This window comes from Orcinus orca, chromosome 19 (assembly GCF_937001465.1).
Source record: "Orcinus orca chromosome 19, mOrcOrc1.1, whole genome shotgun sequence".
Classification (NCBI taxonomy): Eukaryota; Metazoa; Chordata; class Mammalia; order Artiodactyla; family Delphinidae; genus Orcinus; species Orcinus orca.
Window position 1 is genome coordinate 48,048,525 of NC_064577.1, and position 24,895 is coordinate 48,073,419.

A 24,895-nucleotide genomic window follows, 5' to 3' on the forward strand; every position below is an offset into this window, starting at 1 on the left:
AAGTGTAAGTAAATCACTATCAGTATTAGGCTCTAATGTGTGAAGACAGAGTAAGAATTAGGCAATTCGACTGCTAAAGAACTTCTTTTTGCCAATTTGCTTTTCCTTTCTTTTTCCTACACATAGAAAGAATTGTACAAGGACTAAGTGACTGCATTAAGCCACTCTTCCTAATCTATACCAAAAGTAACAATGTGCCAGGAGTGCTATTGTTTAGAACTTCCAACAGCCCCCATTTCCAGTATTCTGTCCCTCGGTCACCAGGCAGATGTCCTGGTGTGTGTGTATATATATATTTATTCTATCTATAAAAAAGGTGAGGAGAGGGCTTATATATCCTTTGGGACACCAGCTCAATCACTGACTATTTCTGGGCATTCTTTGGCAATGATTCTTTTAATGAAAGAATACAAACAATATATCGTTTGTACCGAAAGAATAAAGAGGGAGTCATTCAGAACTAGAGAAGATCTTACTAAGAAGGATTCACAAGTAAGAAACCAAAAGGGCAGTACTAACTTGTATTCTGTAATTATGTCCTTTAAGGATTAAAAGCCCAGCTGAAACAAACCTCAACCTCTCTTTCCGGGATTCAGACTCCAATAATTCTTCAGCCCCACCAGGATCGATAACCCATTGATCCTGCCACCTTTTCAGCATGCCTCCTCCTCTCCTCACATGCTCCCTTCTCTCCTTACTCAGGTGCACGTGATTCCACAGTCCATCAGGATAGTCACTCCTGGTCAACATCCTCGACTCCCCTGCACGCTGTCCCTTTGTCATACAGATTCACAATCCCTTGAGGATTGATGTGTCTTGGAATCCAGAACTTTTTCGATTTGGGGGAAGGTGATACAGTGTATATACCATAAACGTCCCAGTGAAGCCTGGGGCAGCAACCCGAAGTCAAACACATTAATATATTTATGCATGGGGCTTCCCTGGTGGCGCAGTGGTTGAGAGTCTGCCTGCCGATGCAGGGGACACGGGTTCGTGCCCCGGTCCGGGAAGATCCCACATGCCGCGGAGCGGCTGGGCCCGTGAGCCATGGCCGCTGAGCCTGCGCATCCAGAGCCTGTGCTCCGCAGCGGGAGAGGCCACAACAGTGAGAGGCCCGCGTACGGCAAAAAACAAAAACAAACAAACAAACAAAAAAAACCAAAAAAAAAAATAATTAAAGACAACACAGTCCATGGGGGGAGAAAACCTAGTATAACCAAAGCTGAGTTCCAGATTTCTCCAAACTAGCTTCTCTCACTGTTTTTCCCCATCTCAGTAAACAGCAACTTCATCCATCCAATTGCTCAGACCAAAACCCTTAAAGTCCTGGACACCTCTTTCCACACTCCACACACAATCCATCAACCAATCCTGTCAGTTCAACTTTCAGCATAAATTCAGAGTCCAACCACTTCTCAGCAGTCCCTCCAAAGCATCCTAGTTCCAGCTACCACCATCCCCTACCCAGACTATCATGAGGGTCTCCTATTTCCTGTTTGCCACCCTGCCTCCTTAGAGTTTATTCTCAACACAGTCCTCAGAGTGATTCTTTAAAAATATTAGTCCAATCTTGTCACTCCTCTGTCCAAAACCCTCTAGTGGCTTCCCATCTCAATCACAGTGAAAGCCAACGCCTTACAGGGGCCTACGAGGTCCTTCAGAACCTGGCCTCCCATTACCTCTCTGACTTCCTCTCCTATCCCACTCTTTCTTACCTGCTCACCCCAGTGGCACTGGCCTCCCCGATTTTCCTGGAACATGCTAGCCTCCGCAATGTCTCAGAGACTTGGCACTTGCCATTCCCTTTGTCCCCAACGCTCTTCCCCCCAATACCTACATGGTTCTGTTGCTCGCTGCCCTCCCGGCTCTGCTCAAATATCACCTTATCCCCGGACCACCCTATGTGAAAACAGTAACCATCCCATCCCTACCCTAGACCCCCTTCTTTCATCATTTTCCACTGCAGGGTCACACTATCATCCTGTCTCTAAGCTAGAATGAATGCTCATGAGGGCAGGACTTGGCTTTGTTCCAGCCCCTAAAAGAGCTCCAAGAGACCTTCCTGTGATGCTGGGAATGCTCAGTGTTTGCACTGTCCACTGAAGTGGCCACTAGCACATGTGGCTGCAGCACTTGAAATGTGGCTAGCATGACTGACAAACTGCATTTTCAACTTTAATTAATTAACTACAATTTAAGTAGCTACACGTGGCTAGCGGCTACTGCATTAGGCAGCACAGCCTAGAACAACAGTTACTCAATAAATATACAGTAGGTACTCACATATTTGCTGAATCAATTAACGGAAGAAAGAAATCTGAAGGCTTTTCTTCTCCTTAACTTTTTATTACAGAAAACTTCAAAACTACACAAAAGTTGGCTACAGCAAAATGAACCCTCAAATACCCATCACCAACCTGAATATGTTTTTTTTTTTTTTTCCTTTTTTTGGGGGGGAAGAAGGAAGGATTTATTATTACTTGTAGCAAGTAAGGAGAAGACCAGGGATCTTTCCCAAAGCAGTGTCTCCCTGAATGCTCTTCTTCTTCTTCTTCTTTTTTAATATTTATTTATTTATTTTGGCTGTGCCAGGCCTCAGTTGCGGTGTGCGGACTGCTTAGTTGCGGCCTGCGGGATCTAGTTTGCCGACCAGGGATCGAACCCGGGCCCCCTGCATTGGGAGCACGGAGTCTAACCCACTGGACCTCCAGCGAAGTCCCCTGAATGCTCTTCTAGTCTGAAATAGGTTTCAGTGGATACCGGCATCTCAATACTGGCTTCTAACAATGACTATATGCCTGGAAAATAGTGAATTTATACTATTATCCAGAGTTTATATCTAACAGCATCTCTTAGAGTCTTTTACAGGTTATTGAGACATGACTTTAGGAATTAGATCAGGTGTCTGTTGAGGGAAAAACCTGTGTGCTAACGAATGTCTGAGGCACATTTGTGATAAGACAACACTAGGCAACTACATGTACGTTTTTATATCAAGGACCCGATTGCTCTCTTGCACCATTTATTTTCTCCACTTAAATTTTACCAAAGTCATACTTTTCAAGAGGAGCTGTGTGACTATACAAAATTGAGGAGAATCTTGCTCTTGTTAGATGACACAAATTCCTTGGGCAGGGGTTTTCTCTTATTAGTCTTTGTAAACCTAGCATCTGGTACAGCAGTTGTTAAGTGAATGAAGTTCATAATTGCACAAAAGTGGTAACATGTGAACTGTCAGAATGCAAACAGATACACTGGATCTTCAATTTCCTAAACAGATACAAATCTGAAAAGGAAACGCTCAAGTGGATTTTTAAGTGTGTCAGATCAAAAGGCGGCAAAATACGCTAGAAAGAAAATCAAACTGGGAACAAGAGCACATGCGTTTCAATGTCCTAAATGAGGTGATCGTATCCCAGTCACTTACTTCCTCTAGGCCCTAGTTGGTAAAAAGTCAGTTTGGCATTGATGATTTTCAAAGACACTATCTAACTTTACAGCAACTAGGTTCTATTCTAGATCTACAATACACATATTTTAAGATGCTTATTAACTTCCCCTTTCTATGCTAAGTCATGGTCCCTATAATTTACTTTAAAGGAGCTATACATTGAATATAATTTCACAAGGAGACTTCATGCCCACTTTAGTAAACACGTAGTGTTCCCCATTTCTAAAGTGCTAAATTCTTTACTTGGGTCTACTAAAATACTGCTAGAGTGCTGTGTTTAATTTACACTCAGCCAGCTGATATTGGGCTTATTAGTAGTACAGAAAAGGCAATTTTGGCCACATATTTGCCTAGTAAACTGCCAAGGTACCCCTTGTGTTCGAAAAGTTTCTTCGAGAGTTCTAAGCCAATTCTTATCTCTTTCCTAGCTGGCTCCATCAAATGAACTATTTTAGGCTTTGTTCTGAGGTTTTTTTACCTTTGTCTAAACGAAGCAGTAGTACTGAAGTCAGGTTCTGGTGTTTTTTAAAGCAAGGAAACTGAAAGAAATCAGGGCCAGTCGTGTGTGCCTTCCCCTGACGCTGCCGTGTGATGAAATTTCTCGACCTTGTATTTAAAATGTGGCTTTTGGGCTCCTGTTCTGTGCAGCCTGCACAACAGTGAGCCCACACTGGCAATCCAATGCCATCCGATGCCATCCAATGACGATGCTGATGCTGTATTGGGTCTAAACACTGACAGATCAACAACAGCAGCACAGGAACTAGAATGCATCTCAAATAAAATTCTTACACATGGTCAAAAAATAATCTTGTAATTATTAAAACTGAGGTTTAATTGGACAATGATATTGGTTTGGAGTTTGTTTACCACCTTTATTATGTCTTAAGAAATCTAACTGATTAACTCTCTTCTGTAACTTTTTTTTTTTGGCTGCGTTGGGTCTTCGTTGCTGCACGCGGGCTTCCTCTAGTTGCAGCGAGCGGGGGCTACTCTTCATTGTGGTGCACGGGCTTCTCATTGTGATGGCTTCTCTTGTTGCGGAGCACGGGCTCTAGATGTGCGGCCTTCAGTAGTTGTGGCTCGTGGGCTCTAGGCGCGCAGGCTCAGTAGTTGTGGCGCACGGGCTTAGTTGCTCTGCGGCATGTGGGATCTTCCCGGACCAGGGATCGAACCTGTGTCCCCTGCATTGGCAGGAGGATTCTTAAACACTGCACCACCAGGGAAGTCCCTCTCTCCTATAACTTTAACTGTAACTTCAATCTTCAAATCTGTGTACTTCACATTCACGTCCTCTCTAAAGTCACCATAAAGGTCTATATGTAATAAATGTTATCAAAATTTTAAGAAACATCATCCACATCTCAAATAACAGCAACATTTCAAAGTCAACCTAAAAATGAAATACTGCTCTGAACAGAAGGAATCTGTTTTCCAACAACAAATTAAAAGCAGGAGGTTTAAATCAAACTTTAAAGCATACTCTTAGCCATCAATTGAACCACTGGAAAGATACATGCCAACAAGAACACAGTATTGCCTTAACCGTAGGAATGGCTTCACACATCCCTTACTCACACTACGACCTAAATGCATACTATTAAAGCCACGACATCAGCCGTCCATATTAATCACTCTCCAATTTAATTAAAGTAAACCAGCTTGTCAGAAAGCTTGCCTCTTCTCTATTTCTTAACATTATTGACTTTTAATAGTTCACTGAATTAGTAATTACTTGTTTATGGCATTATCAAATGTCTTGGACACAAAAGTCCAGCGTGTGGCAGGGTCAGTTACAGACATGTCCTGATGGCAAATGAAAGGGGAGATTTAACCCATCAAAGTGGCCATCTAAAGAACAGAACCTATTATGCCTTTCTCCAGACGCTCCTGGTTAAATTCAAAGTGACAGGACAAACCAGATCAAAACTAAACAGAGCTAGAAGCAACATACAAAATCCTAATGAACGCTCAGAAATCCAGGAATCAATCTGTCAATATCTAAGCTCAATTAGTCCTTTCAGAACAAAATACCTCACGAGGTAACAAGAAACTAGTTTGAGGTCTTGGCTATGAAAAGAATAAAACCAGTCACTTTACTGCACAGCATATTGCTAAGTGCAGTCATATCTCAACATGGAGATCTTGGGAGGATTAAATAAAGACGTGAGTCAAGTACCCATCTACTCAGTCCAGAAGCTGGCACATAACTAGTGTTCAGTAAACGTTAGTCCTTCCTCGATCCTTTAAGAACTCAGGCCTATCAAGTCAAAATCAATGGATGGTTTAAAAAAAGCAAATCAAAACAAACAAAAACTTTAAATGGAGATATAGACAACACATCTTAAAAGCACTTAATGTGGGCTTCCCTGGTGGCACAGTGGTTGAGAGTCTGCCTGCCAATGCAGGGGACACGGGTTCGTGCCCCGGTCCGGGAAGATCCCACATGCCGCGGAGCGGCTGGGCCCGTGAGCCATGGCCGCTGAGCCTGCGCATCTGGAGCCTGTGCTCCGCAACGGGAGAGGCCACAACAGTGAGAGGCCCGCATACCGCAAAAAAAAAAAAGCACTTAATGTTAAAAAAGTAGCAAATGGTATCGTAAAAATGAAAAATAGATACTGAAAACATTTCTGAATGGCTCATCCTTCATGGTCATTTGCAACCTTCATATTTTGTGAAATCATCTTCAGGGATGAGCTCTGACAAGAGCTAAGCCAGATGCAAACTGATTCCATCAGGGGGTGAGACTTGGCAATGTTTGCAGCCAGTGAAGTTTCCCTCCTGAAACCGTCACCGCTGGGCACACTTTGGGCTTTCAACAACTCCAGTTTCCAAACAAACCAGTAACACAACTAGAAGGCTAATTTTTTCATTAGAATTGTTAAGAAACCAGGAGTTTAATAAATCATTTGCCTTCAAAGGGAAAAAAATTACTTTCTAACACACATAATATTTCTTCTGGTTCTAAGAAAATGAAGCTTAGTTATTTACGAACTGAAAACTGTAATACTATAGTGAAGTCTTTTTATGGCTCATGAATGAAACGTTTAAGAAATAAAGGTATGTGAAGAACAGGACTTGGCCTAAGCAGTCTTGAGCTCAAGTACTAGTGCTGCCATTTACTATATGACTTGCAGGAAGTTACTTAACGTCTCAGGGACTCAGGTTCTTGTGTGGTTCTTTTCAGCTCAAAAGCGGTATGATTACTTACAATATCTGATACTCCTCAGTGCCCCCTCTCTCTCTATGTATATGCTTACACACACATACACATATACATGTACCTTTATTAAATAATGCAGACATATTTTTTAAGTTGTAGTAACTTAAGGCCCACTGTGAAACAAAGGGAGTGTGTACGTGTTGGGTGTTCTGACCCTGAATACCATTCTCAATGGTGAGGGCATTTACAAAGCCTTGTGACACCTGAATTAACCAAGTAAGCCTTTAAACCCTTACAATGAAACATTAAAATTCAATGTGGCTATAATCTCTTCCTTACAAAACATGGACCCAAAGAGTCTGGCTTCAAGTATGGTTTCAAAAAAAAAAAAAAAAAAAAAAAAAAAAAGGCAGATGTATTATATTCACCACCCAGCTCTTCCCTATGACCACATAAAAAAACACAAATGAAAACTCACAGGCCCATTGTAATACATTGTACCACTTCTGAATGCAACACTTAGCTCAGGCTTACTACCCTGACAAATAAAGGAAAGCATTTTATGAAGCCAATTTAATTGGGAGGTGACTGAAAACATACAGCCATTTTCTTCAGCCTTATCATTGAACTGGCTTCAGCTCCAATCTCTGGCAAATCCCACTCAACAGAAGAAATTAACCAGGTCAGCAGAACAGGTGCTACGTTGTGTCTGTCAAGGGCCTGGCATCACCACAATTACTTGCACACAATGAAGCAGTAATCTTTACAGATCATCTCTCCCAAGAAGCATATTGGGGCGGGGGAGAAAAACTGAAGGGAGGAAGGCAGGGTCAGGGCAGGGGGGATGGTAGTGGGAAGAAGAGGAATAGGAGGCAAAGAGAAAAGGCAAGAAAAGAAAATGAATGTGCAGCTGCCTTGCGGCTCAGCAGATGTCGGGATGTGATGTACGAGGCTAGGATAAGCTGTCGTAGCCTGCTGCCAAAGAGTGGTAAGTGATTAAAGCCTGCACACTTCTAAGCACCATATTTAGAATCTGCAGGGTTTCGAGACTTGCACCCATTCCTTGCTGTGCTGCCAGATGTTGGCAACTGGTCCAGTTCCTACTGACTATGCATGGATGGCAGCAGTTGGTACGGCAGCAAAGCAATCTGGAATGCTTCCGGAGATGCTGTACATTAACAAGTGTCACCCATCATTCACCTTTACAGAAGGCTGAAACAACTCCAATTTGCTGCCACTTCCCTCTTGGGAAACAGCCAAGATAAAGTTGCACCTGGCAGCGCCGTTTGTTTCACTCAGGTGTTTCAGCTGCCTTGCTGACCTCTATTAGTTTAAGTTTTAATTTAGATTAACCCCAGCACCCCAATTAACCAGCAAGGGTAAAAGCTAAGATGTGACTAGTCATAACTGAAATCAGAATTTATCAAAGTTAAAATTATTAATTGGGATGAAGGGCCAATCAAGTAATGCTATTTCTTTTTCAGCAGACCTCCAGGCCAAAAAAAAAAAAAAATATATATATATATATATATATATGTAAATATATATATCTTTCAGACTAAGGATTGCCAGTAGAAGCAACTTCCCCCCCAGTAATTTCAGTTTATTTTATTAAGCCTATTTAATTTATGATGCACTTTCCACTGAACAACGTACACTTCAATTAATGAAGACTGGAATATTTTTGATTGTCTCCCATGATCTCCCACAATTATACAGCATTAATATCCCATATCAGGTACTTCCTTAGACACTCTAGAACAAAACAGAATCCCCTACTCTTCTGACAAATGGATATAATAAGAGAAGAAAAGGAAAAAAGAATCAGGACCTCTGACTAGGAACACCTGGGGCCACATCAATCCTCTTTCCTATACCCTCTCATCATTACTTTTGAGACTTACAGCAATAATTTTATTGAATATCACAGAGTGAATAGCAAGATTAATAAAAAGTCTCTCTTTTTTTTTTTTTAGGGCAAAACCAGAGGCATCCCCAATATAGAATCACTTGTCCTACTTGCTTCACAGGGTAATTTTCCTAAGTTCCTTCCTTCGTATTCCATATACTACACAGTACTGTCGTCATAGCTAAACCTCCAACAAGCACCTGTAAATTCTTCGGCAAAAGTTAACACTAAAACTTCAGCAGAGGAAAAAAAATTCACCTTGATAAAATAATGGCTCAATCAAAACTGGTTTATCACTGCTGAGCAGCATCCTCAACTCTCCAGAGCTAGAGAGGGTACATCCTGAAGCACATTTCATCAAGAAGTATGACTTAACAAGAGACCCAGGATTACAGGAAATTATTTTAGTTCTTTAGAAAAGCCCAGATGTTTAGTCTACCTTAACGGTCACCACCATCATCAAAAAGAGCAGCACGACAGCAGATCACAGCGTCAGGGAAAGAACGGGGGAAATGTTTGTGAAGAGATATTGAGAACGGGACTAGATTTCAACCTCTAGCAATTCTTTCTGTCTTCAAAGCACTACACTATTATTATAATCAACAGTAGCAGACAATCTCAATAAATATAAATACTTAACTGATGTGAACATGCACACATACACAGAAGTTTTAAGAGAATAGACTTAATAGGTTAATAGAACCAGAAGTGCAGTTCAAGAATTCTGGGATCCCAGCCCTTCAGCTCCATATCCTTATCTAATAGTAATAGGACAAGAAACCAACCAAACAAAATCCTCCATTAACATCATCAAAAGCTGCTGAGAGAGAATAAACCACCTGATGCAAAGAAGTTGAAACTGTTTTACAAATAATTCACACTCTGCATCAACTAACAACATAGCTGTAGCTATATTCATTTCAAAAGGAAAAATATAAAAGTAAAGCAATAAATCCAGAACTACACAGTAAGTCAATTCTGAACACTAGAGTTCTAACTCCCTATCTGACTCTATCCTTCCAAAGTAAGCTACCTTTTGGTCAGAGAATTCTATCAGCTGTTTTAAAATGCTAAAGCCTGATTTATAACAAAAGAAAAGAGTGTAAAAATCATACCTGGTGGTAAAAGTCATCGTCATCAAAGATTTCTTCATCTAGGTCCTTCAGGTGGGCACTGACAGGTGCTTGAGGAAGGATCTCCTATATCAATGAGAAGGAGTGAATCCCAATGAGGTTACCAAAGTAATGCAGCTACTATAAATAATGTGTATAACAGTCAAAGCACTATTTTCCTTAAGATATAAAGAGCACTTCAAATTAAAGAACAAGGATTTCCCTAGTGGTGCAGTGGTTAAGAATCCACCTGCCAATGCAGGGGACATGGGTTCAAGCCCTGGTCTGGGAAGCTCCCACATGCCACAGAGCAACTAAGCCAGTGCACCACAACTACTGAGCCCTCATGCCATAACTACTGAAGCCCACGTGCCTAGAGCCCGTGCTCCACAACAAGAGAAGCCACCGCAATGAGAAGCCCACGCACTGCAACGAAGAGTAGTCCCCGCTCACCACAACTAGAGAAAGCCTGCGCACAGCAATGAAGACCCAATGCAACCAAAAATAAATAAATTAATTAATTTTTAAAAATTGAAGGAAAAAAACAATGCAATTGAAAAATGGGCAAAACATTAATAGGCACCTGACAGAAAAAAACCACAAGCAGTCAACAGTTATATAAAAATATGTTTAATCTAATTCTAATTAAATATATGCAAATTAAAATGAGAAGACACCATTTTTCACCTCTAAAACTGGCAATCTTTAGTAGGAAAACACAGCTGGTGGGATTGGAAATTAATGCAGACTTTTTGAGGCAATTTTACAACTTCTATCAGGATTTAAAATGCATATTCTCTTTGATTTAACATTTCCACTTCTAGAAGTCTATCCATATGTTCACACAAATACAAAAATAAAAATGCTCAGGAATGTTTCCTATAGCACTGTTTCTAAAACTAGAGACAACATAAATATCCACTGTTCAAATAAATTATAGTACACATCCATACAATGGAATACTCTAGCCATTAGGAAAAATGAGGTAGATCTCCATGTAATGACATGGAAAAGTATCTAGAATAATTTAGAAAGTTGTAAGATTTTACATATAGTTTATAACATTTTATATATTTATACACACACACATATATATATCCAACCCATTTAGTTAAAAAAAGACAACCATATTTTTATAAGTGCGTGCGTGTCATATGCGTGTGTGTGTGTGTGTGTGTGTGTGTGTATTTATATATACAAATAGAAAATACCTGAAAGTGTGTTACAACTCTGAACATTGGTTAAACCTGAGGAGTGGAGTTTTTAGACTAGGGGGAATTTTACTTTTCATTTTAAATTCTTCTGAACTTAAAAAATATATTAAGTATATATTCCTACTATAAATAAAAGAGTTTCCTTTAGACAAAAGAATCTGCCTATTTCAATTCTGGATCCTCTTCTGGAGCATCTAAACATCCAAAGGAAAGCCTAAAGTACACGCTTGCTTCGATACTGGCATTTCTAAAGAAAAAACTTTAAAACTGAATTTAAAAAATTGGATTACAGGGCTCCCCTGGTGGCACAGTGGTTAAGAATCCGCCTGCCAACGCAGGGGACACGAGTTCGAGCCCTGGTCCGGGAAGATCCCACATGCCGCGGAGCAACTAAGCCCGTGAGCCACAAATAGTGAGCCTGCACTCTAGAGCCCGTGAGCCACGACTACTGAAGCCCACATTCCTAGAGCCTGTGCTCTGCAACAAGAGAAGCCACTGCAATGAGAAGCCCGCGCACTGCAACGAAGAGTAGCCCCCGATCACCACAACTAGAGAAAGCCCGTGCACAGCAACAAAGACCCAACACAGCCAAAAATAAATCTAAAAAAAAATAAATTTATTAAAAAAAAAAAAATTGGATTACAAATGCTTCCATGACCAGACTCAGATCAAACTCAAAATTAAGAGAAGGCTACACACAATAATAGCTTCATTTTTTAAAAACTTTCCCCTCCCACATATCCTCAGTTTCTCAACAATCTAGGAAAGTAGTGCTTTTTTCCCTTTCTTTCACTGACTTCTTATACCCAGAGGAATACCTACAAGGAGATGCTAAGATTTTTCAGTTAATTAGCCTCCTAGAAACTGCTCCCATAATCACCATGCATCACAGTTCTTACCGGCTGTCCTGGCAAACTCTCTGGGACAGGCTGGGCTGCCGGCTCAGGTTTGCCAAGAACTCGGTAGATAGAGCGCTTGGTCTGTGTCCTTCGAAGTAATCTTTCTTTGTCCATCAGAATATGATCAATCTGAGTCAAGATTGAACGTTCAAAGGCACCAAAACCCTGCAACAACATTAACCAGTGTCAGATAACACGGAAAGTCTCTGCTGAAGGCAGCTACGTTGGTTTCCCTATTTTTCTGTGTCAGCAGAGAAACAGACAATCCTCCTTCCAGGAGGGACTTTCTGTTAAAGACTGAGTTTGTGAATGGCTCTAACTGTTCTCAGAAAAAAAAAAAAAAAAAATTAGTCCCTAAGCAGGTCATATTAGTTTCCTATACCCAGAGATTAACCTCTGCTCCTTTAATAATAATTGTCTTAAAGTCCATTTCTTTAAAGTATTTGTATTTCCAACACTTACAAGACCACAACTTCTAGAATAAAATACTTTTTCTAATAAAGTTGAAATCCCATGCCTGAATGGTATAAACCCCAATGGATTAGGGTTAGGGTTAGCGTAAGGGTTCAGTAAATTTTTCTACAGAAATGACTGATTACTATGACACTGAGGCATCATCCATATAAGGGAGCTGTACTTCCAATTTCTCACAGCTGTTTCAGGTTGCCATGACCTGCCTTACACACATGAGTGCACACACTTGCCTTCCCCAGTTTTCCAGAAGCCAGCTTGGTCTTATCATGCCACTTCTGGAGCGTACGGTTCCTGTAGACGGTGAAGTCGGCGAAGCGCTTCGCTATGAAGCTGGGGTAGTCCTCAGTCTCCAGCTTCCTCTTTGCTGGGGCCCTCCTCTGCTGCTGCTGCTTCTCTTCTACGAGCTCTTCATCTTCACTGGAAATCTCCTCCTCACTGGAAAACCAGTAAGAACACTGAGTCCAATGTAAATAAACGTTACCTAAATAAAAACTTAGGCGTGGGACTTCCCTGGTGGTGCAGTGGTTAAGAATCTGCCTGCCAATGCAGGGGACATGGGTTCGAGCCCTGGACTGGGAAGATCCCACATCCCACAGAGCAACTAAGCCAGTGGGCCACAACTACTGAGCCTGCACTCTGGAGCCCACGAGCCACAACTACTGAGCCCTTGTGCCACAACTACTGAAGCCCACGCACCTAGAGCCCATGCTCCGCAACAAGAAGCCACCGCAATGAGAAGCCCATGCAACTGCAACTAGAGAAAGCCCACACGCAACGAAGGCCCAATGCAGCCAAAAATAAAATTAATTAATTAATTTTAAAAAAACAAAAACACCTAGGCCCACATGCAGTCAAGAGTATTTGGGCTTTCCCTATGCTGTCTGCATCTTAAATAGCACGGGAGACGTGAGGACGGCTTTTTTGTTGTTGTTGGAAGAAAACGTTCGTGAGGTCAAACAAAAACTCGTGTATCTTTTAAAATAAATATAAAAATAGATGGTTTCAAAATATTTTTTAAAAAGTAAGCCAACTATAAAAATAAATGAGGTTGTTAAAAACATTATTAGAAATGCACATGAACCAGGCCTATACTGCTACAGGAGGGTCTTTAAAAATTAAACATATAATCATACTTTTATGACCTCAATCCCCAAATCAATAAGGGCAATATGTCTCCCTGTAACCAACTACTCAGGAAAGCTGAGTAATATTGGTTGAACCAAACGAAGAGAAGCAGAATGTGAAGAAAACTCAAAGGGGTAGGCTACAGAATCCGAGCTAGGCTGTAATACCCTCAACTGTGTGAGAGAGCACTAGAGCCTACAGCTACGGAGCCAGGTACACTGCCTGGACTACCGACCCCAGCGCACAGGAAGTGCTTACTAAATGTGAGCTCCTCTCCTTTGTCATTCCAACTAATTCAGTAGAAAGGTATGGAGCAGAGGGGAAGCCCAACGGAAAACAGCAGGCAGGTACCCTATGCAGCAGGCTCAAACAAAGGGGGGAGGTAGAGGAGAACCTTCATCAACTGTGATAATTTCAGGAAGGGAAAAAATGTTTTCTTCTACTATTTCCTGAAATTTTTCCACCCTTCGCAATAACTGCTTCTTCCTTCACTGAAAAGTCGACAGTTGTGACTGGCAATTCCATGTATGGGCAACAAAGTGCTTCATAAACATTAATTAAGCGTTCATGTTAAAAATGTGCTTTCACCTATAATCTCACTAGATCTAAAAAGAAGGCAAGATTTTTGCAGAAGCTTACAAAGAAGCTTAGGCACAACTATGCATAAAAATCCAAAACCTAATTCCCAATTTATGTGTCATCCTGGCCACCAATTAAACGTAAGAGGCTCTTTCTATTTTACTAACATTAAGTCTGGTATCTGCCTGGAAAGGACGTGACTTTCTTTTTCATAAATAATGGGAAACCATTCAGATGAAAAGAAAATAAGCAATTCCCTAGTTCCATTCCCTCCTTACCTTTCTGCTTTGGGCTTTGTCCCATCTACTAGATATCTAGTGTCTGGATACTGGAAAAGCAACTCTTCCTGAAGATCTACCAATGACCTCAACAATGCTTTAAGTGCCTTGTGACCTGGGAAATAAAGCAGAGGGAAGGAACAGTTAATTATCTACAGTTCTCCAAAGTAGGTGATGCCTATGACGCTGGACTCCTGAGCAGTACTGGCTGAGGGGGTGGGCACAGGGTACGCCAGGACTGAAAACTCTCTGAAATACAGAATTCCTGAAAGGAAATAATAACAGTGCCTACCTCATAGGGTCGTTGTGAGGAACAAGCAGGGTAACAATGTGTAAGGTACTTAGAAGAGCGTCTGCAGTAAACTGTGAGTTCTTAAATTTAATAAGTTTGACACACTCCTTCCCTGCCTGTCATCATAACCAATAATTTTTTTCCTTTGGTGTTTCTTTCTCAGATATTTTTCTACAGGTTACCCATTGACCTCTTGGATTATCCCTTTACTGATCAACTCCTTAAGCAATTCCTTCTCTTCTGAAGAGCACAGCTTAGTCCTGGGGTCCCTACCACCACCACCACCACCCTCCCCCAGGAGATCTCCTTTGCCTCTGGTGTGAGCTACCACCTCATTCATTCAATCTCCCAACACATACCCTTAAGGAAGGTTCCAGTTCACGAATAGAAACCCAAGTTAATGACTTTGTTTGCAGTACAGTCAGCCCTCGGTATCCTCAGGGGATTGGTTCTAGGAGCTCTCCCCCAGGATAACGAAACCCATGGATGCTCAAGTTCCCTATATGAAAGGGCCTAGTATTTGCATGTAACCTACACGCATCCTCCCACATACTTTAAATCATCTCTAGATTACGTACAACTAGTACAATGTAAATGCTATAAAAATCGTTGTGAATACTATGTAAATAGTTGCTAGAGTGCTGCAAATTCAAGTTTTGCTTTTTGGAACGTTCTGACATTTTTTCTTTCCAAGTATTTCTGATCCAAAATTGGTTGAATCCACGGATGCGGAACCCAAGGATATGGAGGTTCCATTGTACTGAACTGTGTATTAAAATTCTGCACACCAAGAATATGTTCTCACCTGATTCTCCTCACGACCAAAAGGATGCACGTGTAATAAAGCTGGTCAGGATTAAGTTTAAAGTCTATGACCAAGAACTTTCAGAATAAAATCTGGCCCGCTGAGAACCAAACTCTTACCTTCTTTATCAGCAAAATCCTACTAAAGGGGCTAAATAGACGTGGATAACTACTAGTTAAGTTTTGACAGCACTCAGACATCTCGCTTTATAATCAAACTTTCCCATTTCCAGCAACTGCCAAGAAAATCTTCACATGGATGCCCCATCACTCCCTCAAACACCATGTCAGAAACAAAACTTTTTTCTTCCAACCTAATACTTCTCCTTTGTCTGATTCTCTCACCTCTGTCTAATGTTTTCACAGGAGATCACTGACATTTTGGAGCCCTTATTCAATATGTTCAGTCAGTTGCTAAATCCTGTGGTTTCCATACTTCCTATCACTAACAGTTGTCCATCTGTCTCTGGCTATGCTTCGATCACTCCTTCCCACTTTCCTTTAAGTAACTGTAATCTTCTCACAAGCATCCTTACTCTCATTTAGCAATCCCTACATTCATTTTTATTTTATATTCTAGACTAACCTCAGCCCACACGAACTTCAGTTTAAGTGATTTTTATGAATTTGATTCTATCTCTTCTGCTTCTACCTTGCGCAGCATGAGTAGCTTCCTCACTATTTTACATCTCAACCTATTTCGTCAATGGGACACCAACACATGACTCAGACAAGTTCTCCAAACAGATCACACTGCAGCATTCCATTTCAACATACGGCTAAGAGCTTACCTGAGAAAGCCTCTGCAGATTGGTCAGAAGGAACTCAATAACCCAACAGCTACTTTGCATTCCTCCAATAACCTCCGTATAAGACTATACAGGGACTTCCCTGGTGGTCCAGTGGTTAAGAATCCGCCTTCCAATGCAGTGGACCTGGGTTCGATCCCTGGTCAGGGAACTAAGATCCCACAGGCCTCGAGGCAAGTAAGCCTGCGCGCTGCAACTACCAAGCCTGCATGCCCTGGAGGCCACACGCCACAACTAGAGAGAAGCCTGAGCGCTGTAACTAGAGAAGCCCGTGAGCCACAATGAAAGATCCCGCATGCCACAAATAAGACCCGTCACAGGGACTTCCCTGGTAGCACAGTGGTTAAGAATCCACCTGCCGGGCTTCCCTGGTGGCGCACTGGTTAGGAGTCTGCCTGCCGATGCAGGGGACGCGGGTTCATGCCCTGGTCCGGGAGGATCCCGCATGCCGCGGAGTGGCTGGGCCCGTGAGCCGCTGAGCCTACGCTCCGCAGCGGGAGAGGCCACAACAATGAGAGGCCCGCGTACCGCAAAAAAAAAAAAAAAAAAAAAAGAATCCACCTGCCAATGCAGGGGACACGGGTTCAATCCCTGGTCCGGGAAGATCCCACATGCTGTGGAGCAACTAAGCCCATGCACCATAACTACTGAGCCTGCACTCTAGAGCCTGCAAGCCACAACTATTGAGCCTGCGTGCCACAACTACTGAAGCCTACGCTCCTAGAGCCCGTGCTCCGTAACAAGGGAAGCCACCGCAATGAGAAGCCCGCACGCAGCAACGAAGACCCAACACAGCCAAAAAAAGAAAAAAAAAAAGACCTAATGCAGCCAAAAAAAATAATTAATAAAAATAATAAAATAAAATATTGTTCTTGTAGCCAAAAAAAAAAGGACTGGGGCTTCCCTGGTGGCTCAGTGGTTGAGAGTCCGCCTGCCGATGCAGGGGACACGGGTTTGTGCCCTGGGTCTGGGAAGATCCCACATGCCGTGGAGCAGCTGGGCCCGTGAGCCATGGCTGCTGAGCCTGCGCGTCCGGAGCACAGGCTCCGCAACGGGAGAGGCCACAGCAGTGAGAGGCCCACGTACCGCAAGGAAAAAAAAAAAAAAGGAGAGGAATTCTGACACATGTTACCACATGGATGAACCTTGAGGACATTATGCTAAGTGAAATAAGCCAGTCACAGAAGGACAAATCCTGTATCATCCCACTTATATGAGGTACCTAGAGTAGCCCAATTCATAGCAACAGAAACGGTGCTTGCCAGGGGCTGGGGCAAGAGGGAAATGGAGATTTGTTCTTTAATGGGTATAGAGTTTTAGTTCTGCAAAATCAAAAAGTTCTGGAGACTGGCTGCACAACAATGTGAATATATTTAGTACTACTGAACTGTACACTTAAAACAGGATAGTAAATTTCATGTTACGTGTCTTTTTACAATAAAAAATTATAAGAACAGGAAAATCAAGTGCCTGTCCCTTACTTCCTCTAGTACCATGTGTCCATGATCTAAAATATGAGATCAAGAACCATGCAGGGAAGAAGCTGCAAAGCAGTTCATAATGTTTATGGCTGCTTGCCCCCAACAAGCAAGTCATAATTTGACTCTCTAATGTAACATAACCAAGAATTCTGAAAACGTCCAACAAAAAGACTACTACTTTTAAGGGCCACTTTCAAGTAGCTACACAAGCCCTTTTTTTTGGTTCAAGTCAGTTTTTAAAAATCCATCGCAGATATATTAGACAGCATATCAATCCAACAAGAAAGCAGAGAGCCAATATCAGTAAATCAAAGTGTGCCTTTCTGTTAATACTCTCTCATATGTTCTCATTTTATACACCCCTTCACCCAGTCAGAAAGTAGCCCTAAAGTATTTAAGCTCCATTCAGGGATAGCACCACCATGCATCAAAGTGTCAAGAGACCTACCAGAGGTGAAATCTGCAATTCTGTGCTGCTAACCACCAAAAAAAAAAAAAAAAAAAAAAAAGTTTATCAAAGTCAAGTCACCAGTGGCCAACACATGGACAACCTCCTGCGAAGAGATTTAGAAGCCAGAGCCCAATTCTCGTTTCTCTGTGATATTAGGGCCACATCTCCTTCTAGTAAAATTTTATGTAAAACCTGAAGAGACGATGAGCAATCCTCTGCTGGTCGCAGTAGGCCTCCTGGAAGCCACAGCTGACGAGGATGAGGGAGACTCTCTCCCAGAGGCTCAAATCCAATAGTGAATTCTTCGCAGCCAAAAACCAAACCAAAACAAGCAACTCTCTTTAGCATTCATATAGGGCTGAATTCTATTTGTTCAACCCTATGAATGTGCAAGGGAATGGAATCAACAGTTTCTAGTTCACCTCTAGCTTTTCTCCCAATTAGCGTCAGAGTTAAAAATTAACAAAAGCTGCAGATACTTTCTTCTTGTTCAAACGAACAAGCCCAAACAGTAATACTGACAGAATTCGGAACTATGATACAGTGGAGCCTTCACGTAGTTCTTTGTTGAAGAAGTTAGGGCACCTGGCCACAAAACAAATGGCGACCGTCAAGGACATATATGCTTATTTTGTCTTACATGGTCCATTTCCAGAGGCTTTTCCCTTAAGAGGAGATTAAGAAGGACCTATGCCTCACCTTATTACCAAGATTCAACCCAAGCACCTGGGCACTGGCTTTAGGAATAATTTCCCAAGTAGAGAATAAAAAGAAAGAGTACTTTACTAAGGGTCAGGAGCCCTGTATCCTAACTGACACTATCACCAACTAGTCATTTTCCACTGAGTGGACCAATTTAATCTCTTCAAGTCCCAATGGTCTCATCTATAAAATGTAGATAATCCTTTGCCACTTATCTTACAGAATTAAGGTGAAAAATAGCAAATGCTTTTATATATTAAGGTATTCTGCCAATTTTTTTAATGCTGTAGAAAGAGAAAGTACATTACTATCACAAAATCAGCGTCTTTCACATGGTGAAAATCTCTAGCTCTGCCTGTTCTGATCTACAGCAATAGGACTGAACTAGTATATTCATACATTCCTATATTAAGTATTCATTTACACGCTACCCATATGCAAGCATTCTATATATAAAATGTCACCAATCTAAAAACCATTTTCACTTAACAGCTTTATTTTTTTCCCCTGATTCATCTAGGCTGTTCGATGTAAACAAAACTGTAGGCAGAGAATAAGTGTGGACATGGGCACACAGTTCATTAATTAGATTATAAGCCAATAAGTAAAACTTCTGGCAAGGGGATGGAGGGCAACGGGAAGAGCAAATGTATAAAGTAAAATAAAGCTCACCTTATCAGTTTTTAAATATCCACACCATTATTTTTTAAGTAAATATGCAAACATACAATTATGTATGTGCAAGTAATATAAACTCCCACATTCCTATTACCCCAGATATATACATTGAGGTAGAATATACAGATAGCAAGAGCTTTTTTTTTTTTCTTTCCTCCTTCTAAAGTAACTCTAGGACTGCAGCTAAACTATAGGTCAAAAGGACACACGATATACTGGCCTGAGAACAATACTTTTCATTCAAATCCATACAAGCCTGCCACTTGCAGCAGTCATCCCCGGCAATTAATCCCCCAAGAAAGACGTTTGATTAAATCTTTTCAAGCAAATCCTTTGCTTTGCTTTTGTTAGTTCACTTCTTGTCAACATCCATTAAAATATGCCTTTAATTCTCCCACAATCTTAAAAAACACCGATTCCACTGTCTTCAACTTTAATCAACTGTATGGCCGGCATTTTTCATTTCATAATAATGTGCTGCTTGGAATTCAAGAGGCAGGCTCAGCATCAATCATCTGGTAAGAATTTTTCCACTGCAATAAATATGCAAATGAGGAGAGCCAGTCAGTCGTATTTCAGGCCCGACTTGCTAGTGTTTTAAAAAAGACACAAATTTATTAATTGCCGGTGGCCAGAGGAATCCTATTACTTTGGGCATTGATTACAAAGCTGTGTGAGTGATTATTGTGCAACTCGCGGGCTACCCAGGCATGAGGAAAAATTATTAAAGCAAGGCAGAGATTATCAACTCGGAATAACAATAAGCCTTAACATTTAGGCCCTAACTTCTTCAACAAAGAATTACGTGAAGGCTGCACTGTATCATAATTCTGAATTCTGTCAGTATTACTGTTTGGGCTTGTTCTATATTCCCCAAGCAGGATGGTGTTACCAGTAAGAAAGAGCACTGCAGGTTACAAATTCCTTAACACCCACTGTGTGGATGAGTCGCTATCATTTCCAGTGTGGGTGCAACTAGAATTTTTATATATCCATGTAGGTATACACATACACAGGTGTCGGCATGTATATAACCCCCCGATTTATTAGAGAAACAGATGTACTCTTAGGAGGACCATATTTCGACTGGAACAGTAGAAGTAGTTCTGTCCCACTCTGTTGGTTGGTTCTGTGAACCAAAAGTAGGATCTTTTTTTTTAATGGTACAAAATCACCACCAGGATAACTTTTCCAAAGCAGAGTGTGGGGACTTATATTCTAAAATCATGACAACTAATCCAAAAGCAGACTTGGGTTTTCCGACCTCAGGGAGCCCCATGGTAGAAGGCATGCAGTCTGTGCAGGGGTCTATGAGGAAATGATTTGATGAGCTAATTCTGAATGCAAAGTATTTTTGTGAGAAACATTCAGCCTAAGACATATTACATCAAGTAAGAAAGAGGACTCAGTGGACAAAACTTATTTTTTCTCTTAAGAGAATGATGTAGGGAATTGGGGAGTAAGTGGAAGTTGAAATAAGGGAGAGGTGAAGAGACATAGGATAAAATATGTTGGGTGAGCCCCCTCACAGAAAGAAACCAAAAGGAAAAATCCTTCCCATTTTACATTACTGTCGCACTAAGTAACATGATAGATAGTGTGCATTTGAGTTCTGTGGAGGGACATCCCACTCAAGCTGTAATTTCTGACCAGGTATGAATGTGTAAGGAAGGGAAAAGAAGTGCAGAATTTCTTAGGTTTCCCTGAATACTCTCTCAAATACCTTGATGAAGTGTGTCAATAAATCCTTAAAAAGCCCTACAGGACACAGCAATCTAACTGATCAATGTACTTTCCGAAATCCACTAGCTACCTTCCGTTTCACAGTTCCTAGACAACCTCCATTGTTCCAGAGTACTTACCTGAAAAGGGAAATTTATTTTTCCCCTTTAAACAGAAAGGGTAAATGCTCAGAGCACTGAGGTACTTAAAATCCAAGTTTATTTACCACAGTAATTGCTTAAACTGTCTAATATAGGAGTTACCCTGGGAGAGTGGAGATACTTTCATTTTTATTTGATATACTTTTGAACTGTTTGAATATTTTATAAGCACATATTACTCTTACAATTTAAAATGCTATAAAGTTTAAACTCTGAAGTAAGGGAACTTGTTAAAAATAAAATTAAAACCACAATCCAAGTAACCTTCTGTTTCATATAAAATAGTCTGATCCTTTCATATTAAAAAGCCTTTAAATAAACAGGTAGTGAACTGTCCCGAACCAAGTGCCCAAATTCTCTATACAGTATGGGTCTGGAAATGGGGGTTCCCATGCAGTTAATCCTTCCTCTCTCAGTATCCTTCACAGCATTGCTACAACACATATTGTACTGTGCATGTTGTAAGCAGCTTGAGACACAGACCTTGTCCTGCCACTCTAGCAGCCAACACATCACTTGGGCCATAAAAAGTACTCTACAAATATTTCAGTTCCAGAGAACTGATGCCCAAGTCACATGACGGAACATCTAACTACACTATCATTTCCAAATCTAAATGCTGACAAGCAAACAAAATGTGGACTCCCTATCTGCTACCTTCAACAACTGTGTATCCTCAACAAACTGACCTTTTGTTAACAGAAGCAAGGTAATCAAGCTTAACTTTTTCCTTATTTGAACACGCCAACTATAAGATGTATAGGCTACTCCTCAGAGTCTCAAAACCACTGTATCAGATTTAAGAACTTACAAACATGAAAATAATTAACAATTTTTGTTAGGCATGTTACAATGCATTCTCATGAAAAGTCATTATCGCCACTTGGATAAACTGAGGCTCATAAAATAAAAGATTATTTTATTTGCGTTCCTTTTAATATTAGCAAAGGTAAGCACTGCTTATTCATCAACCCAAAAATGAAACACGTTGAGATGCTGCTTTCATGTAAAAACATTTAAGTGATGCTTAAAAAGTGGTTTACCTATCTCCACACCTTGCTGTGAGCATCCTGAGGCAGGGACTGAACCGCTCACCTTGGTATACTGGGTGTTGGCAAACGGCAGACTCCACACTGTTGAATGAATAACTGAATAAAAATGACATCCTAATATTCTTCCTGGCATGTGCTTTTTGTGTGTGCATTTCAAATCTCCAAAGAACTAACTATAAGTATAGTACCAGTATTTATTTATATAACCCCTTTAAGAAGAGGGAAACAAATACTGTGGCCACAGAGCTATAGCCTAAGAAAAAAACTATTACCACTATTAAGATTAATAGCTAACACTTATCAAGGACCTACTAAGTACCAGACACTAGCCTGACTCATGTAGTAACTCATTTAAATCCTCACAACAATCCTTTCAGGTACGTACTATTATTATATCACCGTTATACAGATGAAGAAAATGAAACACTACTACAAGCTTTAAAAAAAAACTGCACGTTTTTCATTTTCTAGATCAATGTACCTTTATGGGATATGTATCAAAACTACCTGGAAAACGAAATGAAATTTTCAATTCCAAAAAAATGACAAAACTGCCCTCCTCAATACCATGACACAATAAAAAGCACTAGTGAGGGGACTTCCCTGGTGGTCCAGTGGTTAAGACTCCATGCTCCCAATGCAGGGGGCCCGGGTTCGATCCCTGGTCAGGGAACTAGATCCCGCATGCTGCAACTAAGACCCAGCACAGCCAAATAAATAAATAATTTAAAAAACAAACAAACAAAAAACAGTAGTGAGTTTCTGTTAAAATGCTATATCTAAATTTGGTCCTCACACTTGAAAAAACAAAGTGGAGAAATTAAAGAAAGCCCAAATCATACGGATGGAAGGCAGGTCCTGTAAGACAAGATAAAAGAATATTTGCTTAACCCGAAAAAGAAAATGTTAAGAAATGGATTAATAGTCTCCAAAATTCAAATGGCCAAATACATCCAAAAAAAGATGCTTAGCCTTACTTAAAAAAAAAAAAAATTAAAACAATGTGATACTTTTCTGATAGTGCTTGATGCTGGCAAGAATGTGAAGGGGCACTCTCCATACACAACTGATAAGAGTTAATTAGCTCAACGGATCCTGAAAGCAATCTGGCAAAAAGTATCAAAGTTTTACAAACGCATGCCTCCTGACCCTACTATTCCACTTCTAGAAATTAATTCTAGAGAAATAATCAGATAAGAAAGCAAAGAGGTGGCTACAAAAACATTAATTTTTAGCATTATTTATAATAGGTAAAAACAGCAAACATCTTAAGTGCCCATTTATAAGGTATTTAGCCAAATAACTTTCTGGGCAGCTGTTGAAAAGGATAAGTATAAACAGAATTTGGTCTGAATACACTAAACCATAAATACTTTGGGGGATAACTGAAGTAATCTGAGTATGGAGTGGACATATTACTTAGGACTGTTAGGAAGTATTGATTTGGTTAGAGGAGATGACAGTGTTACATAGGAAACACTCTTACTTTTTAGAGCTATTTATAGAAGTATTTAGAGGCAAAATGACATGATGATGAGTACTTTAAAATACTTCAGGAAAAAAATGAAAACAAAGATAGCATAGTATTTTTTTTAAAGAAAGAACAGGTGGGCTTCCCTGGTGGCGTAGTGGTTGAGAATCTGCCTGCCAATGCGGGGGACGTGGGTTCGGGCCCTGGTCTGGGAAGATCCCACATGCCACAGAGCAACTGGGCCCGTGAGCCACAACTACTGAGCCTGCGCGTCAGGAGCCTGTGCTCCGCAACAAGAGAGACCGTGATAGTGAAAGGCCCCCGCACCGCGATGAAGAGTGGCCCCCGCTTGCCGCAACTAGAGAAAGCCCTCGCACGAAACAAAGACCCAACACAGCCAAAACTAAATAAATAAATTTTTAAAAAATCTTTCCCTAAAAAAAAAATAACAGGTAAGACATATTTATTAACGTGGGAAGATGGTTTTAGTTCAACGTATCCTTATGATCTCATTTACAGTTTAAAAAAAGGTTAAATTGACATAAATACCTAGAAGAATATACACCAAACTGCTAGAGAGAGTTCTCTCTGAAGAGCACTATTAATAGAAAGGAAAAAGAGGACTTTCACCATCCATGTTACATATTTCAGGATTAGGTCAGGGGGAGGGGGATAATTAGTACTGTTTGAAAAAGAATTTTTTTTTACTACAAACTTCACTTTAATAATTTTTTTAAAAAGCTGATTAAGATTAAATAAATATATTCAAGTATACAGAGAGGTCTTCTGAAGTAGATATAATTCTTCCTGTCAACAGAATAATCAAACAAAAAGACAGATTAAAATAAAAGCAGGAGAAATTAGAAGTAGCCATACATTTGATTGACAAGAAGATCACCCATCCCTAGAACTAATTTAAAATTTTCCCTGTATGGTCACAAAAGAAATATGAAAGACCAATAAATGTAAGGAAAAAATGTTTACCCTCGTTAAACACTGGGGAATGTAAATTTTTAAAAAATGCAAATTAAAAGAAGCAGAAACCATTTTCCACCTATCAAAGTGACA

The 24,895-nt window shown here is 40.6% G+C and overlaps 1 protein-coding gene and 1 non-coding gene across 7 annotated transcripts in view; one reads left to right on the forward strand and one right to left on the reverse strand.

The window, feature by feature from the left end:
• Positions 1–24,895, reverse strand: part of AATF (apoptosis antagonizing transcription factor) — a 101,344-nt gene that overhangs the window by 51,103 nt on the left and 25,346 nt on the right. For all 6 annotated transcript variants that reach the window (XR_007473568.1, XR_007473569.1, XR_007473570.1 and 3 more), the window contains exons 5-8: positions 14,205–14,319; positions 12,453–12,657; positions 11,749–11,913; positions 9,639–9,722 (exon numbers count right to left, since the gene is read on the reverse strand). Coding sequence is in view for 3 of the 6 variants with exons in the window: in XM_049702279.1 (XP_049558236.1) it covers positions 9,639–9,722; positions 11,749–11,913; positions 12,453–12,657; positions 14,205–14,319 (569 nt within the window). In the remaining 3 variants the exon portion in view is untranslated. The remainder of the gene's footprint in view (positions 1–9,638; positions 9,723–11,748; positions 11,914–12,452; positions 12,658–14,204; positions 14,320–24,895) is intronic.
• TRNAW-CCA (transfer RNA tryptophan (anticodon CCA)) lies at positions 22,957–23,029 on the forward strand. The gene has a single exon. It is a non-coding gene; the product is annotated as a tRNA-Trp (tRNA).